This window comes from Misgurnus anguillicaudatus, chromosome 12 (assembly GCF_027580225.2).
Source record: "Misgurnus anguillicaudatus chromosome 12, ASM2758022v2, whole genome shotgun sequence".
In the NCBI taxonomy this organism is placed as follows: Eukaryota; Metazoa; Chordata; class Actinopteri; order Cypriniformes; family Cobitidae; genus Misgurnus; species Misgurnus anguillicaudatus.
Genome location: NC_073348.2, coordinates 37,928,593 through 37,945,000, shown reverse-complemented (window position 1 = coordinate 37,945,000; position 16,408 = coordinate 37,928,593). Strand labels below are relative to the sequence as shown.

The following is a 16,408-nucleotide window of genomic DNA, read 5'->3' as shown; positions in this document are numbered from 1 at the left end:
GTCACGGACCCAAAACTGCAACTACGACGGATTCTGAAGCGAATTAAATGTCATGCTGTAAATTTGTCTCGGATGTATTTTACCTCCAGCAAGAACACAGAGGTGAGAAAATTGCCTCTAGCTATATATCATACTTGTTAATAATGTTATCTATACCGTCAAGAGCTCAACATAAATTTAGCTGCATTCTTATCTCCAATTATAACAAGCCTATAAAGTTAAATGCGTCTTATCACACTGTATGTGCGGCCAAAGGCCCCTGATTATAGACTTTACGTGATCAAATTAACTAACAGATAACAATGCAAAATACATTTACATTTATGCATGTGGCTGACGTTTCATCCGGAGTGACATTCAATGCATACATTTATCAGTATAAGTATGTAAATCGAGCCCATGACCTTTGCACTGTTAACGCAATGCTCTCCAATTTACAGTCTTATGCAGTGACCAGAAAAAATAAACATATTCAATTATTGCACATTTAAACACATTTAATAAGAAAAGCTTTAGTCATTTATTGCCATTCTTAAAATTTTACACCAATGAAAACTTTGACAATACTGCCAAATTATACCAATTAAAATGACAAACTTCACAATGTTTATAGTCGGTCATTAAGTTTCAGAGCACCATAAAAGTTGCAATAACTACAATTTCCAATTAGCTTATCAAAGGTCATAAAGATAAATGCAACTTTATTATCAAATCATTGACTTTGAGAAAACAACATCCTACAGCACTTTACAGTCATGATGTCACAATTGAAGAACGTATTGACCTGTAATACAGAACACGGTGACTGATCTGACACTTGGAGAAATCTACTGCTAAATCTTTTTTAGAAGCAAAAACAAATCAAGATCTTGATGCAACTAATTTAGATAAGGGACATAAAGACAGACTTTTATGGCCAATCAAAGTTAAAGTTTCGTAAGTCAATGAGACTGATTATCAATAACCTTGAAAGATAAATTTCGCTTCACATTCAGTTTTCTTTCCTGATGTAAAATCCTTTAAAATTGAACTGTGTTATGACGTAAGTTTATTTTGAATTTTTTTATGCCCAAAATATATGAACTAGTGAATAATACAGCGTTATGGATGTGACATTTTCAGTAAAAAAGTAAAATGATTTCTCAGAGAAGGCATTTATTACAAATATATTAAACCATCTGTTCATATTTTCTACCTTTTCTATTTTTTGATAAGGGAAATCTACATGCATACCCGTCAACCCCCCCGTTTTTCCCGAGATTCTCCCGTATTTTGATTCCTGCCATCATCCCGTTTCAACAATTTCCCGTATTTTTCCCGTATTTTTAGTCTTTCTGCAATAAATGATTTTTGCTACATTCACCTCTGGTAAAGCAAGCGGCAGTATATCTGTAACATATCACTCAAACTAAGTGCCCAAATGACCTAAAAAAACAAGACTAGTATTTAGACAAAAAAATATAAAATCCAAGTAAATTTGTGATTAACACAAGCTAAATAATCTGCCAATGTGGTATGAAAGCTTTACATACATTTTCTTGAATTGAAAAAATTTAACTTAGTAAAAAAGTCATTTTAAGATTTTTTTCATACCTCGCTGGCAGTTGTTTTAAGCACAAATTCAGTTAAATTTGATTTTTTTTTCCTAGAAACTAGACTTATTTTCTTAGGTAATTTCGTTCATCAAGAAAACAAAACTTGATTTAAAGGAATATTCAATTTTCTTAAAAGAAAAATCCAGATAATTTACTCACCACCATGTCATCCAAAATGTTGATGTCTTTCTTTGTTCAGTCAAGAAGAAATTATGTTTTTGAGGAAATCATTGCAGGATTTTTCTCATTTTAATGGACTTTAATAGAGCCCAACATTTAATACTTAACACTTTACAGAGTTTCAAAGGACTATAAACAATCCCAAATGAGGCATAAGTGTCTTATCTAGCAAACGATTGTCATTTTTGACAAGAAAAATAAAAATGCTCTTTTAAACCACAACTTTTCGTCTCGGTCCGGTCCAGCGCGACCTAACGTAAATGCGTAGTGATGTAGGGAGGTCACGTGTTACATATATAAAACGCACATTTGCGGACCATTTTAAACAATAAACTGACACAAAGACATTAATTAGTATCAGTTGACATACAACAACATCGGAACGGTCTTCTTTCAACACACTTGTAAACACTGGGGCGGAGTTTCGCGTTCGTCTTTTGTGACCTCTTGATGTCATGACGTATTGCGTGGGGTCACGCTGGCGCATCACGACCGGATTTAGACGAGAAGTTGTGGATATTTGTTATTTTCCTTGTCAAAAATGACAATCGTTTCGCTAGATAAGACCCTTATGCCTCGTTTGGGATCGTTTATAGTCATTTGAAACTCCGTTGAAAAAACTGTTAAGTGTTGAGTTAAGTATTAAGTGTTGGGCTCTATTAAAGTCCATTAAAATTAGAAAAATCCTGCAATGTTTTCCTCAAAAAACATAATTTCTTCTCAACTGAACAAAGAAAGACATCAACATTATGGATGACATGGTGGTGAGTAAATTATCTGGATTTTTCTTTTAAGAAAATTGAATATTCCTTTAAGAATTGTTAATTATTTGTACTGAAAACAAGACAACAATACTAATAGTAAGAAAGTCATTTTTTTGCAGTGTACCCATCCATTCCCTTGCGCAGTAATAAAAACGGGAGGATTGCTAGGGTTCGGGAAATGTCCCTTATTTTCAAATCCCAATGTTGACAGGTATGTACATGTGTTATGGATGTGACAAAAAAAGAGAGTTTTTGGGAGACAACATACATGTAGGAATTTTGTGAATTAAAAACCAAAAATACTCAACAAATGGATAAGGAATGACTCTTTCAAAAACAAATAATAGGCTTATTTATTTAAATTTTCATGTGCGCATTCATGAGGAAAAAACAATGTTATTGATGTTACAATTCTGAAAGCTGCATTTACCCAACTATGGAAAATCATTTAAAGAAATGTTTGAAAACTTAAGCCACCAAAAATTGATATCTGAAATATCAGTCCGGTTAAAAACTTTTGGTAAAAACTTTATGGTCAAGTTGATATTTGCATGCTCATATGTAACTTCTTTTCAGGGCTGCAACTAATGATTATTTTCGAAATCGATTAATCGGACAATTATTATTTTTTCTCGATTAATCAACTAATCAGAAAAAATTTCAATATTTACTCAATTTTATTTTTCACTTTTTATAGCTAAATAAGGCATAAATTAGGGTAGTCAGGTGTAGAAGTGTACTTTTTAATGTACAAAAGCCACACACTGATAAAAAGTTTCACTAATTTAATCTTTTCGATATTTTAAGCTTTAAATAATAAAGTTTCTGCATCTTTTAATTAATAAAACATCTTTAAATGTCACTGAAATTTTTTTATGTTATATATGAATTGTTTTTCCACAGATTAATAATTTTAATCTTCAACTTTAGACCTTGATGAGAATGAACATTATTCGTTAACAAAATAAATAATCCATATAACATGAAAATGATATACATGCATGGTTACAGTAATAAAAACCTGGATTTCCCTCTTACTTTAAAACGGATGCTTAGTTGTGGTTCATAACTATTTTTATGACAACCGCTCAAACTGGGGGCCGGGACCCCCAGGGGGGCTGCGAGATGGTGCCAGGGGGGCCCCAGTTTTATGACATTTTATAAAATTAATTCATTTATCATGAATTCTGTGCTATAAAACCTAAAAAAATAAGGCTACTAACCAACAAAACTACTTTGTATTATTTAATATGTTTTGTTTAATTAAAAGTTGAGTTTTAGAACAGTTTTTTGTCATACATTTTCTTTGGGGAGGCCGCAAAGGAATGCGGTGTTCACAAGGAGGGCCGCATGCTGAAAAAGTTTAAGAACCACTGACATAATTATTATAAATTTGATCGATTAGTTATTGCAGCCCTACTTTTTTTACAAGAGAGAAACCAAAGTTTATATTTTGTTACATTTATATTCATCATAGTTCTATCTGGATGTTTTTTGGGTTTTCTTACCGGGTGAATATCGATGAAAAGCCCGTGATCGTCTTCATTTGGACTGAGTCCATAGACAGTGCTCAACAGTGCAGGATCAGCATTATAAAAGTGTGGATGAGACATAAACACGGGAGAACCTGAAATAAACAATGTGACATTCATATAATAAATCATCACATGAATCGGCTTGACTCTGAAATAAATATAGACAGCCGTTTAACATCATAAACAAATGCAAGTCTTTCTCTAAGAGATACTCACCGTGTCTGCAGGTACTGACGCTCAGAAGACCCGACTGTCTGCACGGACAGAAGCCCTCATTGGGTGAATAATCTGAACCGTTGGCGAACAGAGTCTTTGGGGCCACATAACGGTAAACAGGGATGCCTTGTGACACACCTGGTCTTTCGTAGACCAACTCCATGGACCTGAGTTTGGAAAAAAAATGACACGACACTGCCTGACAAATTTAGAGATTTCATACGGTCATCAAGACCTTATTGGGATATTAAAACGATGTTTGTCCCTGATTTTTCCCCTTCCGATAATCCTAGTTAGGTCCAGATTTTCTTGATGGTTCTACAGATTATCTTATCAGATTTTCTCTTGGTGTGAGATGTGTTAAGATTGTCCGAACCTGATTGGAAGTACGTCGGAGCTGCCCCGATCGCGAATCATAAATGTGGGGGGAACCCAGAGGACAAACAGGTGGACGCTCTTGATATTATCATGTGAAACGAAACAATATCTAATCAGAAAGCGAGATGATGAAAGCAGCCATGGCGCAGCACAATGTGAAGTTGATGCAAAATGAACTTGACTCCATGACACAAACCCTTTTCTTTTTTTCCCTTGAATTTTCTGTAAAAATAATTCGAAACACTATCATGGAAATTTCTTTCTGCATATTGTCCGCCATGCTTATTCTGAAGTCTCGCGAGATTTTGTGAGATTTCCTGTGTTCACAGTCGAGACGTTTCTGTGTGGTGTGCTGTCTTTATTGCACACCACACACTATAGGAGCAAAACGGTTAAATCTAGGATTTTTTATCCTCATTTTTGTGGTCACATTTTGAAAATCTTATAAGATGTAAAAAAATCTTTTAGTGTGTACCCAGCATTACATTCATTGTATGAACTCAAGCATTATTTAACTCTTTCCCCGTCATTGACGACATAACTCGTCAATTAAGAGAAAACGCTTCCCTGCCAATGACGAGTTTTTCCGGCAATCGTATTTCTGCTATTATCCACCAGGTGGTGCTATCACCCAACTTATAAAACCCAGAAGTATCCCCTTAAAGGAATAGTCTACTCATTTTCAATATTAAAATATGTTATTACCTTAACTAAGAATTGTTGATACATCCCTCTATCATCTGTGTGCGTGCACGTAAGCGCTGGAGCGTACCATTTAGAGATAAAGTTAGAAGTGACCAAACGAGTAGTTATACGAGCAAGTTTGGTGGTACAAAATGAAACGTAGCGCTTTTCTAAGCGGATTTAAAAGAGGAACTATATTTTATGGCGTAATAGCACTTTTGGGAGTACTTCGACTCGCCTGAAAAGTCCGCTCCCCTTCTCACTCTCATAATGGGAGAGGGAGGGTGTTACTGCGCCGAGTCGAAGTACTCCCAAAAGTGCTATTACGCAGTAAAATATAGTTCCTCTTTTAAATCCGCTTAGAAAAGCGCTACGTTTTATTTTGTACCATCAAACTTGCTCGTATAACTACTCGTCTTAAATAGGAAAAACGTTGATGTGTTTGGTCACTTCTAACTTTATCTCTAAATGGTACCATTGAATGAATGGGGCTAAGCTAAATGCTATCGAAGCGTCGCGGCGCGCTCCGGCGCTTGCGTGCACGCGCACGGATGGTGGAGGGATGTATCAACAATTCTTAGTTAAGGTAATAACATATTTTAATATTGAAAATGAGTAGACTATTGCTTTAAGTCAAACGGTTTAAACTCTGTGTATGTTTTGAGGATCGCTCTAAATCTGATCTCTACAGAAGTTGAGAGAGGCTATGCATTATTATTATTTTTGCTTGCTTGTTTTCTCATGATCTCGTTTTGTTTTCTCGTTATCCTGACATGATAATCCAAATGTCATAAGGTAATTTCCTGTCCATAATATTTAGTGTATTTTAAAGTGGACTGCTAATGCATAAGTTGGGGTCTTCGCTGTTACCCCACGTGTAGCTAATGTGTAGCCGATACACTTAATAAATAAATAAAGTTGGCTGGTTCATGTTCGTGAATTTAGGGACCATCGCTAAAGTAATACTGTACACGTTATTTATTTAAATATCAAAAATCTAAAAAGTGTGCATTATAACTGACAACCACATAAACACGTTGGTTTGTTGACTTTCAGTCATTCCATTTAAATGCTGTTAAAAGTAGAAATGTGTATATTATTGAGTAACTTAAAGACGGTCCCTAAATTCACCACTGTAAAATAGTAAATATTGACAAATCTATTTCAGCTTGAGCGAATCTCTGATCCAAGTAAAATCCATTTTGTTCATCCATGCTAATTTAGTAAAATATGCTTTTGCTGTTTACAAACAATACATCATGTTCTATTGAGTACACTAAGCTTTAATCACATCACAAGAATAAAACTTTTGTTTCGTGATCACAAGAAAACAAGCAAGCAAAATCTGCTTTCGTAGATCTCTAAAAAAGTCCTTCACAAAAACACGTTTTTTCCCACTTTTGTGTAAAATGTGGTATTTTTTAAGAAACCTACCCATATTTGAGAGGTGATAAAAAGAGAACAACATTTATGGCGTTTATTTTGAAAGCAGAAAGTCTGTTCTTTCATTTGATAAATTGTATGTTTATATATTTAAAGAAGAACATTTTCTGGAAGGCATTAAACTTTTGTGACATCATAAAAAATGCTGGTGCTGACTGGCCACGCTTTTTAAAATGAAAACGGTGAAAGAGTGTTCTGCATGAGAGCAAGTTGGCCAATGCAAATTTGTCTATATTGTTTTGCATGTTTAAAAATAATTAAATAAAATATTTGTATAAGCCTGTATGTGTTGTACCTGCATGCATCAGGGCTGTAGAAAGGCAGTGTTGACTCGGTGGTCATGAATGGAGGCCACATCTGCCCTGCTGTACCATTGATCATATTACACTGTTCAGTACTCCAGTAATTTACCTGCAATAAAAGTCCTTCAGTATTAGATTTGCATTGAGTTTGAACGTAATCTAATAAAGACATACAAACCGACACTTTAATGAGCTGTCTTGCTTTCTACTACAGTCGTGTTACCTCAGGCACAATCCTGAAAAGTTTACTTCCCTTACTGTACGTGGGTCAATGCGTGCGTTTACATGCACAGAATAAATGAATAACTATCAAACATTTGCTTATTACAAAAACCCGTTTTCATGAATTTAAATGCAAATCAATAAACCAGCTATGCAGAAAACTTGGAGATGTGTCAGGTTTCCCGCAGGCAGTGACTAAACCGCCTATAGTACATAACAGTCCTTCAAAAAGCAGACGGAAAATCTCTTCTCATGTCTACAGAACCTGTAAGTGTAACATGAGCATTAATTTTCACAGTTTCTCTGCCAACTGTTTGAATCGAGTGCAGACTTTCACACGTAGAGACATGTGCACATGATCAAAAGTGTGAGAAAGACGGTTAAGACGTTTACATGCAATGCCAAATCGGAGTAATTAGCAAAAAACTACCTGTACCGATCGGTTTTTGCTAACACCGTCGATAAAAAAACAAAGTTTTAAGTGTTTACATGACACCTTATCAGTTTATTAAGCATAATCGGCGTGTAAACGCACTCATGACAAAACATGAGTTAGGATCAATGCTTAAAAAGTATTTTTTACATATCAGGACAGTTTTTTCAAAACATTTTTTATATTCTCATTCAAAAAAAAATGTCATGTGGTACAACCAAAACTTGTCTTTTTGCCAGATAAGTTTTATTGCACTCCCTGTGTCATACTGATCATTGTTTGTTGTTTTAATAGTGGCATTTAAAATGATAATCCTGAAAAAGGTTTGAACGTGTAAAACAACTTTAATATAAAACTAACATTTGAGAGATATAAATCTAAGAACAATAATTTAATAAAATAAAGTGTAATAAGAATTATACCTTGCATTTATTAAAACGTAAATTATTAGCTTATTAATAGTGCTGGGCAAAGATTAATTGCAATTAATAGCATAAAAAATAAAAGTGAGTTTTTGCATAATATATAAGTGTGTGTAATTATTTGTATATATATGTATGTATTTAAGAAACATTTACATACATATATTTATTTAGATGATTTTTATATATTCTATATTATATATAAATAAAAAAAATCTGAAATGTATACATGTATGTGTGTGTGTGTGTGTGTGTGTGTGTGTGTGTGTGTGTGTGTGTGTAAAAATATGCATAATAATTACACACAGTAAACACACATATTTTATGCAAAAACTCACTTTTATTTTGTATGCCATTAATCTAGATTAATATTTGCCCAGCACTACTTATTTCGCTTAATGTTTTTTTATTATTATTATTTCTTTAGGGCATTTATAGCAGTTGCACCCTTTGACTTTTTGGTTGCACCACCTGAACTCTGAATTTACATTTAACAGACTTCTACTTGGATGCTGATATAAGCTTTTGACAGTGATATCAAATTCATAAATATACTTTATACATGCAATTAAAATGTGTTTGATAAAATATAATTTTTTCTAGTTTTACGTTGGTTGTACCACCTGACATAGAAAGTGCATTAAAGACATTTGACTATTTCTTCAGTATTTGAGAGAAATCTAAACTGCAAAAAAATGATTTTCAAGAAAAAAAATCTTAGTATTTTTGTCTTGTTTTCAGTAAAACAATTCTAAAAATTCTTAAATTAAGATGCTTTTTCTTGATGAGCAAACCGACCCGAGAAAATAAATCTAGTTTTTAGGCCAAAAATATCAAATTTAGGTGATTTTGTGCATAAAACAAGCAAAAAAATGCCAATGGGGTTAGCAAAAAAAATCTTGAACATTTGTCTTAAACACTAAATTCAAAAAAAAATTAAAGAAAAATAAAAAATTCTAGAAAAATCTGCTTACCCCATTGGCAGATTTTTTTGCTTGTTTTATGCACAAAATTTACATTTCATATTTTTGGTCTAAAAACTAGACATATTTTCCTGGGTTGTTTCGCTTATCAAGAAAAAGCATCTTAATTTAAGAATGTTTAGATATTTTTCCTGAAAACAAGACAAAAATACTAAGATTTTTTTTCTTGGAAATCATTTTTTGCAGTGTACACACTGTTGGACAAAGGTTTTTCAATTATCCTAACATCTCAACAACTACTGATATTTGTGAAATGTGTTTATAGGAAGGCTTTTGAACATTTAATAATGCCAAAATCTTATTTTAAACCATTTAAGACCATTTTTAACATAAAATGTATTTAACTCAATAGGTTTTATAGAATAGTTATTTTTATAGTAATTAAATGCCCTCGAACACAAAAAATATGCATGTCATGTCATTTACCCACAAATTGTGTGTTTAGCATTAAAAAGCATGCTAGGAAGTCAGGTTATGAGGTCTTGGTATGCAGCTAGTGTTTTATTTTATTTTTTCATTGCTCAGCTTACCATTTTCAGACCGTTCCAAGAATCGACTTTATGAACATTCCTGATGTCACCACGGCCAGTGAAGACGGTGAACTGCCCAGTGTTGGAGTTGTTAAACTGTATTTAGAAAGAAATCACTTAAATGTAAAAGTTGCTTAATAAATCACTTGATTGATCACATAAGATGATAACTAAATGTTTCGAAATAATACCTCCGCAAACAAGCCGAACTTCCCGCTGGTCGGCAGCATGCCGGGCAGAAATTTGTTCAAGAAATCCACCAACTTGCTGTCGTAGCCCCACATGAGTTCTCCCACCGGTTTAGTCAGGAATGGTCCCTCTTTAAAGGTTTTAAATGTGGTGCTGAGCAACACCCGAACAGGATACGGCATATTCTCCATCATTATCGACGCGCCCTGAAAGGAAGAATTAAACACTTTTTTTTACTTTGAATTGCATTGCATGAAAAAATAAATCTCATCATCAAAAAATTACCAGCACAAGCATGTTGGGGATGGTGACCACATCAGACTCATTCCCCACAGACATGCTTTCCTCAAAGAAATACCGTCGATATTCAAGATAAGTCACCGTGTTGTTATTGTGAAATGTGATGTTGTCTTTCCAGCGTTGCTCACTGGAACAGATAAGATTAATGAAATTCAAATAAAGGATGTTTTTAGTCAGCTGAGCTGACTTGTAACCTTAGTAGCCTACAAACACTAATATTGTCCATATTTTGCTGCTTTTTGAGGAACAACTTTTGAGGAGAAAGCAGCACAAGATGTCATGCTATATGGCACACGTTTGCAACCACATGATGGATTTTGAAACTTACTCCATGTGTCTATTTCCCAAAAAAGTAACCACACTATAAGATGCAAGCAATGCATGTTAAAAACGCATTTTTATCTAAAAAAAAAAACAAACAAACATAAATTAAAGTAAATTAAGTGTGCTAAGTAATGTTGGTTTTTATACAAAACATTTAGGGGCGGTTCCCGGACAGGTTTGAGATGAATTCAGAACTAGGCCTTAGTTATATTAGGACATTTAGGTAGTTTTTACAAACAAACCGTACAAAAAAAAAAAACATTACTGGTGTGCATCTAGCGACAAACAATGGCACAGAGATATTTAAGATGGTGGACAGCATATATTCAGTTATGAGATTAGAGGCAAACCATCTAGTGCAGACAAACAAAATTCCTAATAACACAAGAAAGGAAAGTTTAGACTTTTCGGTGGTCTTGCCTGGACAACTGACAGATAAACCCATGAAGCATTTACTGTACCATGAACTTCAAGGCTTTGGAGTGTTTGCCTACACGTTTGAACATCAACAGACACGTTATATGCCAGTCAGGTCAAGTTATTTAAAGTACACTTCATAATATTTATTTCTGCTTTAAAGAAAATAAAATGTGAAGAGTTTGGTTCCAAAATGTGATAAACGCTATTAAAAATTTTGTTACCGCCAAAATCATGAGGCAGCACTACCAAATTTGATATCCGCCGTGTTATTCTGTCATCTTTTCTCCCTTTTTCCCAAACCGCGACAAATACCAGTCCTCCTTCTCTGCAGAATGCAATAAATCTGCTCAACCAATCACAGCGCACCATTCCACGTGTTTTAAACAATAATGGTGGTGCTTTAAATACACACAAAATCCTAGTTTTCCTCATCTAAAAAAACAAAATAGTAATTTTGATGGCATTGATAAACCTGTGGTGGTTTGCTTTGGCAGGGAAGAAACGTAAGCCATCAAATTATAATAATTAACGTGAGAGGCACTGGCGAAGGAAAAATGCCAGCTATTTCTTGTTCTCACACATCAGCATCAAGCTTTATTCATGTTAACACACTTACCCGAGGGGATCAGCAATGACAGTGCTCTTAATATGACAAAGTAAGATTGATTAATGGCATTAATGTTAATTTTTTTAATCAATGTATACCACTAGTCAACTAAATGAATATAACAAAGATGAATGCACATTTATTTAATAGATTTATAGCATTAAAAAACCTTTTTAATTGCATTTTGCGGAAAAAAGAATCTGTTTGAATAATAAATCTTCGAAAATCTAATTCTAATTTTTTATGTTTTTATAACCTAAAGATGCTATTTGAAAGTCGGTAACAGAAAATAGTGGTTTTCATCTTCTCGCTTTCTTGGTATAAAAAACACATTTTACCCAAATTAGTCAAAACGGATTTATTGCGTTTTGGAACCAAAATCTTCATATTTGTACTGATTTACAGAAAATAGCGCCTCAAATAATCTTGGGGAAAAAATCCAAATTCATACCGGTAGACGTACGGACCCCTCTGTTGAAGCATAGGCTTCTCTCCCTTTAGGATCTCATCAGGATTGAGAACATTGAAAAAATACACCGACATAAAGAAGGGAACTGGGATATCTTTCCACATAGTGTAGGTGAGATCATTCTTTGGATTAATCTGGACATTCTGCAGATATATAAAGTACGTAAATATGGTTAACAGTAACAGTATGACTTCATGCTATACTTAATTCATTCAAATCTTATTATTTTATATTATACATGTTACATAATGTACATATGCAATCATATTAATTGAAAGAAAATAATAAAAGTGTGTGATTTATTCATTACATACCAATTTTGTGGAATAGTACAATCAGATGCAAGTGACAAATTTACATTTATTCATTTAGCAGATACTTTTATCGACATATATATATTGAAGAAACATTTTATATGTTGACACGTAAAACAAACAAAACTTGTTATTTTTCAATAGCAATTGAGTAACGTGGTGAATTGTGCTGTGTTCGACAGGTTTATTTAAACAATGCAACAAATCAGTGTAACAGTAAATCAGTGTAACAGTAAATCAGTGTAACAGTAAAACAGTGTAACAGTAAAACAGTGTAACAGTAAAACAGTGTAACAGTAAAACAGTGTAACATTGTTTTAATGTTACACTGTTTTAATGTTACACTGTTTTAATGTTACACTGATTTAAACAGTGTAACATTCAAACAGTGTAACATTCAAACAGTGTAACATTCAAACAGTGTAACATTCAAACAGTGTAACATTCAAACAGTGTAACATTCAAACAGTGTAACATTCAAACAGTGTAACATTCAAACAGTGTAACATTTAAACAGTGTAACATTTAAACAGTGCAACATCCAAACAATGCAACATCCAAACAATGTAACATTTAAACAATGTAACATTAAAACCCGTTACTTTGTTGCAGTTTCATGTACGTGGAATGTGATACAATATGTTATGGCTGACTAAGCAAATGTTGTTTAAATTAAGGGCTTAAAACGCACAAACTCTGATAATCAGATCAAATAAAATCATTAAACAATTCGTTAATTGGAGCATTTGTAACAGCTGTCTTACCTTTACTATTTGGTCATCTATGATAATGGGTCCGACAAACACAAGGACAGTCCCGAACAACACAGCCGAACCTCCCAGAACTAAAAGCACAATCGCTGTTGTAGATTTAGATAGACACATCCTTACTTCAAACTAATCGCTTTTACAAATAAATGCAAACAATAAATATTTTTCTATAATCCACTGAAGTCAAAGCGCTACAGACTCCACAACAGGAGAACAAACTTTCAGCTTAATAAATGAAGCCATAAAACTCTGGTCATCGCGTTATTAATGCTCTCTTAACTTTATGACTGACTACAGTATAACTGTGTGGAAAGTTAAAGTCCGAGCGAGTTTTATAAGCGTTTTGCTCTTGGATTGCCATGTTTACGGTGCTCGTGGCTCCACAGTGCTCATGGCTCCGCCCATAAACCAGGGAATTCTGGATAATGTAGTTACGTATGGTGGACGATAAAGAGCAGTGAAAGGAAAATCTGAATGAAGAGTGGAAATATATAGACACTTCTTGGTTGTCAGACATGTCTATATGTTAATATGAAGAATTAAAATTCATTAAAAATCACCCTATTATCAAAACAGAGAGCTGTTTCTAAATACTTTTGGAGTCCAATGTGTTTATGTAAAATAACTAATTTCAGTCAAATTTGTTTCAAAGACTAAAATACTAAACCAAAACCTATAGTATAGTACACACCCTATGTGAACATGTAGCCTAAATGGACTTCATGCACAGCTTGCAGTAGGCTAGTGCTGTATTTGATATGCAAATTTATAGTAAAATTGAATGCATGCTATCCCTGCTGAAAAAACAACAACAATAAGACCATTACAGAAAATTCTAATGGTTCCCATTAAAATACCAATAGGAACCATTAGCTTTTACCATTAAACACTGTAGTGTGTTTTGGGCCTTATTCCATTAGAACCAGTACATAGAACCAATACATACCATTAGAGACCAACAAAGACCAATACACTGTAGTGTGTTTTGGGCCATATTCCATTAGAACCAATTAAATTCCCAATAAAACCAATAGAAATAGAAACCAATTTAGCAGGTATATTACGAAATAGATCAAATTATTTAGTGCATGACAGCCGAAAGATAAAGATCATAATTATTTTATATTAAAGTAATATGATGACCTGGATATGATTTTAAAAGCTTTTGGGGGTAGGGGAATCAACATTTGTTCAAAACTTTTTAATGAAACATCAAGTAGCCTATCATCTAATTTCTCCTGTGATGCATTGAGAGATCTACAAACTTAATTTAAATAATACCCTGATAAATAAAATAACACAATTGCTGACTAGGCATTTAATTTTCTTATAAATGGGAGGGGCCAAAACATACAGTATAGGCTATGTCAGTGGTTCTCAAACTGGGGTCCGGGGCCCCCAGGGGGGACGCGAGACAGTGCCAGGGGAGCCCCAGCTGTATGACTTTATAAAATACATTAATTTATCATAAATTTTGTGTAATTAAACAAAAAAAATAAGGCTACTAACCAACATCACTACTTTGTATAATTTAATATGTTTTGTTTAATTAACTGTTTTTGTCATAAATTTTCTTTGGGGGGGGGCGAAGGAATGCACCGTATACCACACGCAGAAAAAGTTTGAGAACCACTGGGCTGTCATGTGGTTTAACCCACCCTTTATTCTCTTTATTCACCTGCAGACTGCTTAAAAATATACAATATACAGCTATTTTAATACATTCCTGAACTGTATCATTAGAGTCATTCCAGTATGAGATAATACAGCCTAGAGAGCCATTAAAGTATAAAATGTCAAACAGGGTGAATGGAAAATTTGACATCAAAAGATCAGGCTGTTCATGTGATTGCAATTTTAAAACCAAGACCAATTCAGCAAAGCAAAATAAGAAATATGCTCACATTGGTATCCTAAAGGGCATGACAAACACAATCAACCACACATTATTAAAGATATTTGCTGGTTTCATGACACTGCACAGCACCGAAACCACTGTCTGGTATTGGAGTTGTTGTGCAGTTGAGCTTTTATGATGTCTGGTATGCAAAACATTAATTTAATTTAAGTTAAATGACACCATTAATTTTTTTAAATACATTCATTGTGCTGTAATGAGCATCACTACAGTAGGTATATTTAATATTATTCCAAGCAAGATAAATTAATAAATGAATACACAGACCATCCATGCAGGATTGCTGCATTCTTTATTAATCACCATTGTGCCATATTTCTCATTTAGAAGCCAACATTTACATATTGCTCATTAATTATGTTGAGTTTAATTTAATTATTTAGTAGTGTTTTCCTTTTAATATTTCAAAATTCATTCATTATATTACTGATACAAGCCCCAGTTTTCCTGTAGCCCTTGTGTGACATTAATATGATCATGTGAGATAGCGTATATAAAGCAGATGATTTTCATGGTCTCTGAATACTTTTGTTTGTATGATGTCTTTATAGCTGTGGCAGAGCTAAAACTGGATTTCCTTAGTAAAGATTTGTTGTGCTCTAAAGTGCTCCTAAAGGCTTATATTTATCTTAAACAAACAGAACAAATGCAAACAAGTAAATGGAAATAAGATTAAATATTTGACTATTTGAATACGCTAGGCACAGTAGTGGTGGTGGGATTGTTATCTCGACTGCTAACACAAAGGTTGATTTGTATATACTTTAAGTTGCTCAATACTTAAAGCGCCACAGTTATTGCAGCACTAATCATTTTGGGTATAAAGTATCTCACAGTCTGATAGATCAATCCAAAAGTAACACTGATTGAGGATGACAAACCAAGTTAAAAGAATTTATAGTTATTTCATCTGATTTGTCATTCACAGTATTTGTATCATTATTAGCTTTAGATAATCTTAAATAGCCAAGTTTTAGTTTAGAACTACAAGCAAGCAGTTTTGTTTGACAAATTCAAAAATAGGTTAAACCAACACTTCACAAAAAGGCAAAAGGAACGTAACCTGTATTTGCGAGGCCAGAACCCAAAAATTGGTTCCTGGAAGGCTTCATATTTTAGTTTCAACCGTAATCCAACAAACCTGCTTCTTTTTAGGTAGCCCTACTTTAAGTGTTTGATTGGGGTTGGAATTAAAATCTGCAGGACAGGTGCCCTCCAGGAACAGGGTTGGAAACCCTTGATTTAGAAGAGTATACTATTCATGGTAAGATGCATTTTCCCTGATCAATGTCGACATCTAGTGGCTGATCTTATAACTTCAATGAGTCCCATATAAAGACTGTACAACAGCAAGACTGAACAGAAACCACTTTGTTATAGATGTAAAACAACACGCTAAAGAAAAGACCA

At 33.8% G+C, this 16,408-nt stretch overlaps 1 protein-coding gene across 6 annotated transcripts in view; it reads right to left on the bottom strand.

Moving 5' to 3' along the window:
• Positions 1 to 13,488, bottom strand: part of scarb1 (scavenger receptor class B, member 1) — a 21,219-nt gene extending 7,731 nt beyond the window's left edge. For all 6 annotated transcript variants that reach the window (XM_055207648.2, XM_055207649.2, XM_055207652.2 and 3 more), the window contains exons 1-8: positions 13,075 to 13,488; positions 11,979 to 12,139; positions 10,162 to 10,303; positions 9,879 to 10,082; positions 9,688 to 9,783; positions 7,091 to 7,206; positions 4,291 to 4,457; positions 4,048 to 4,166 (exon numbers count right to left, since the gene is read on the bottom strand). In XM_055207648.2, the coding sequence (XP_055063623.2) occupies positions 4,048 to 4,166; positions 4,291 to 4,457; positions 7,091 to 7,206; positions 9,688 to 9,783; positions 9,879 to 10,082; positions 10,162 to 10,303; positions 11,979 to 12,139; positions 13,075 to 13,194 (1,125 nt within the window). In that variant the 5' untranslated portion in view covers positions 13,195 to 13,488. The remainder of the gene's footprint in view (positions 1 to 4,047; positions 4,167 to 4,290; positions 4,458 to 7,090; positions 7,207 to 9,687; positions 9,784 to 9,878; positions 10,083 to 10,161; positions 10,304 to 11,978; positions 12,140 to 13,074) is intronic.
• Positions 13,489 to 16,408: the final 2,920 nt, after the last annotated feature.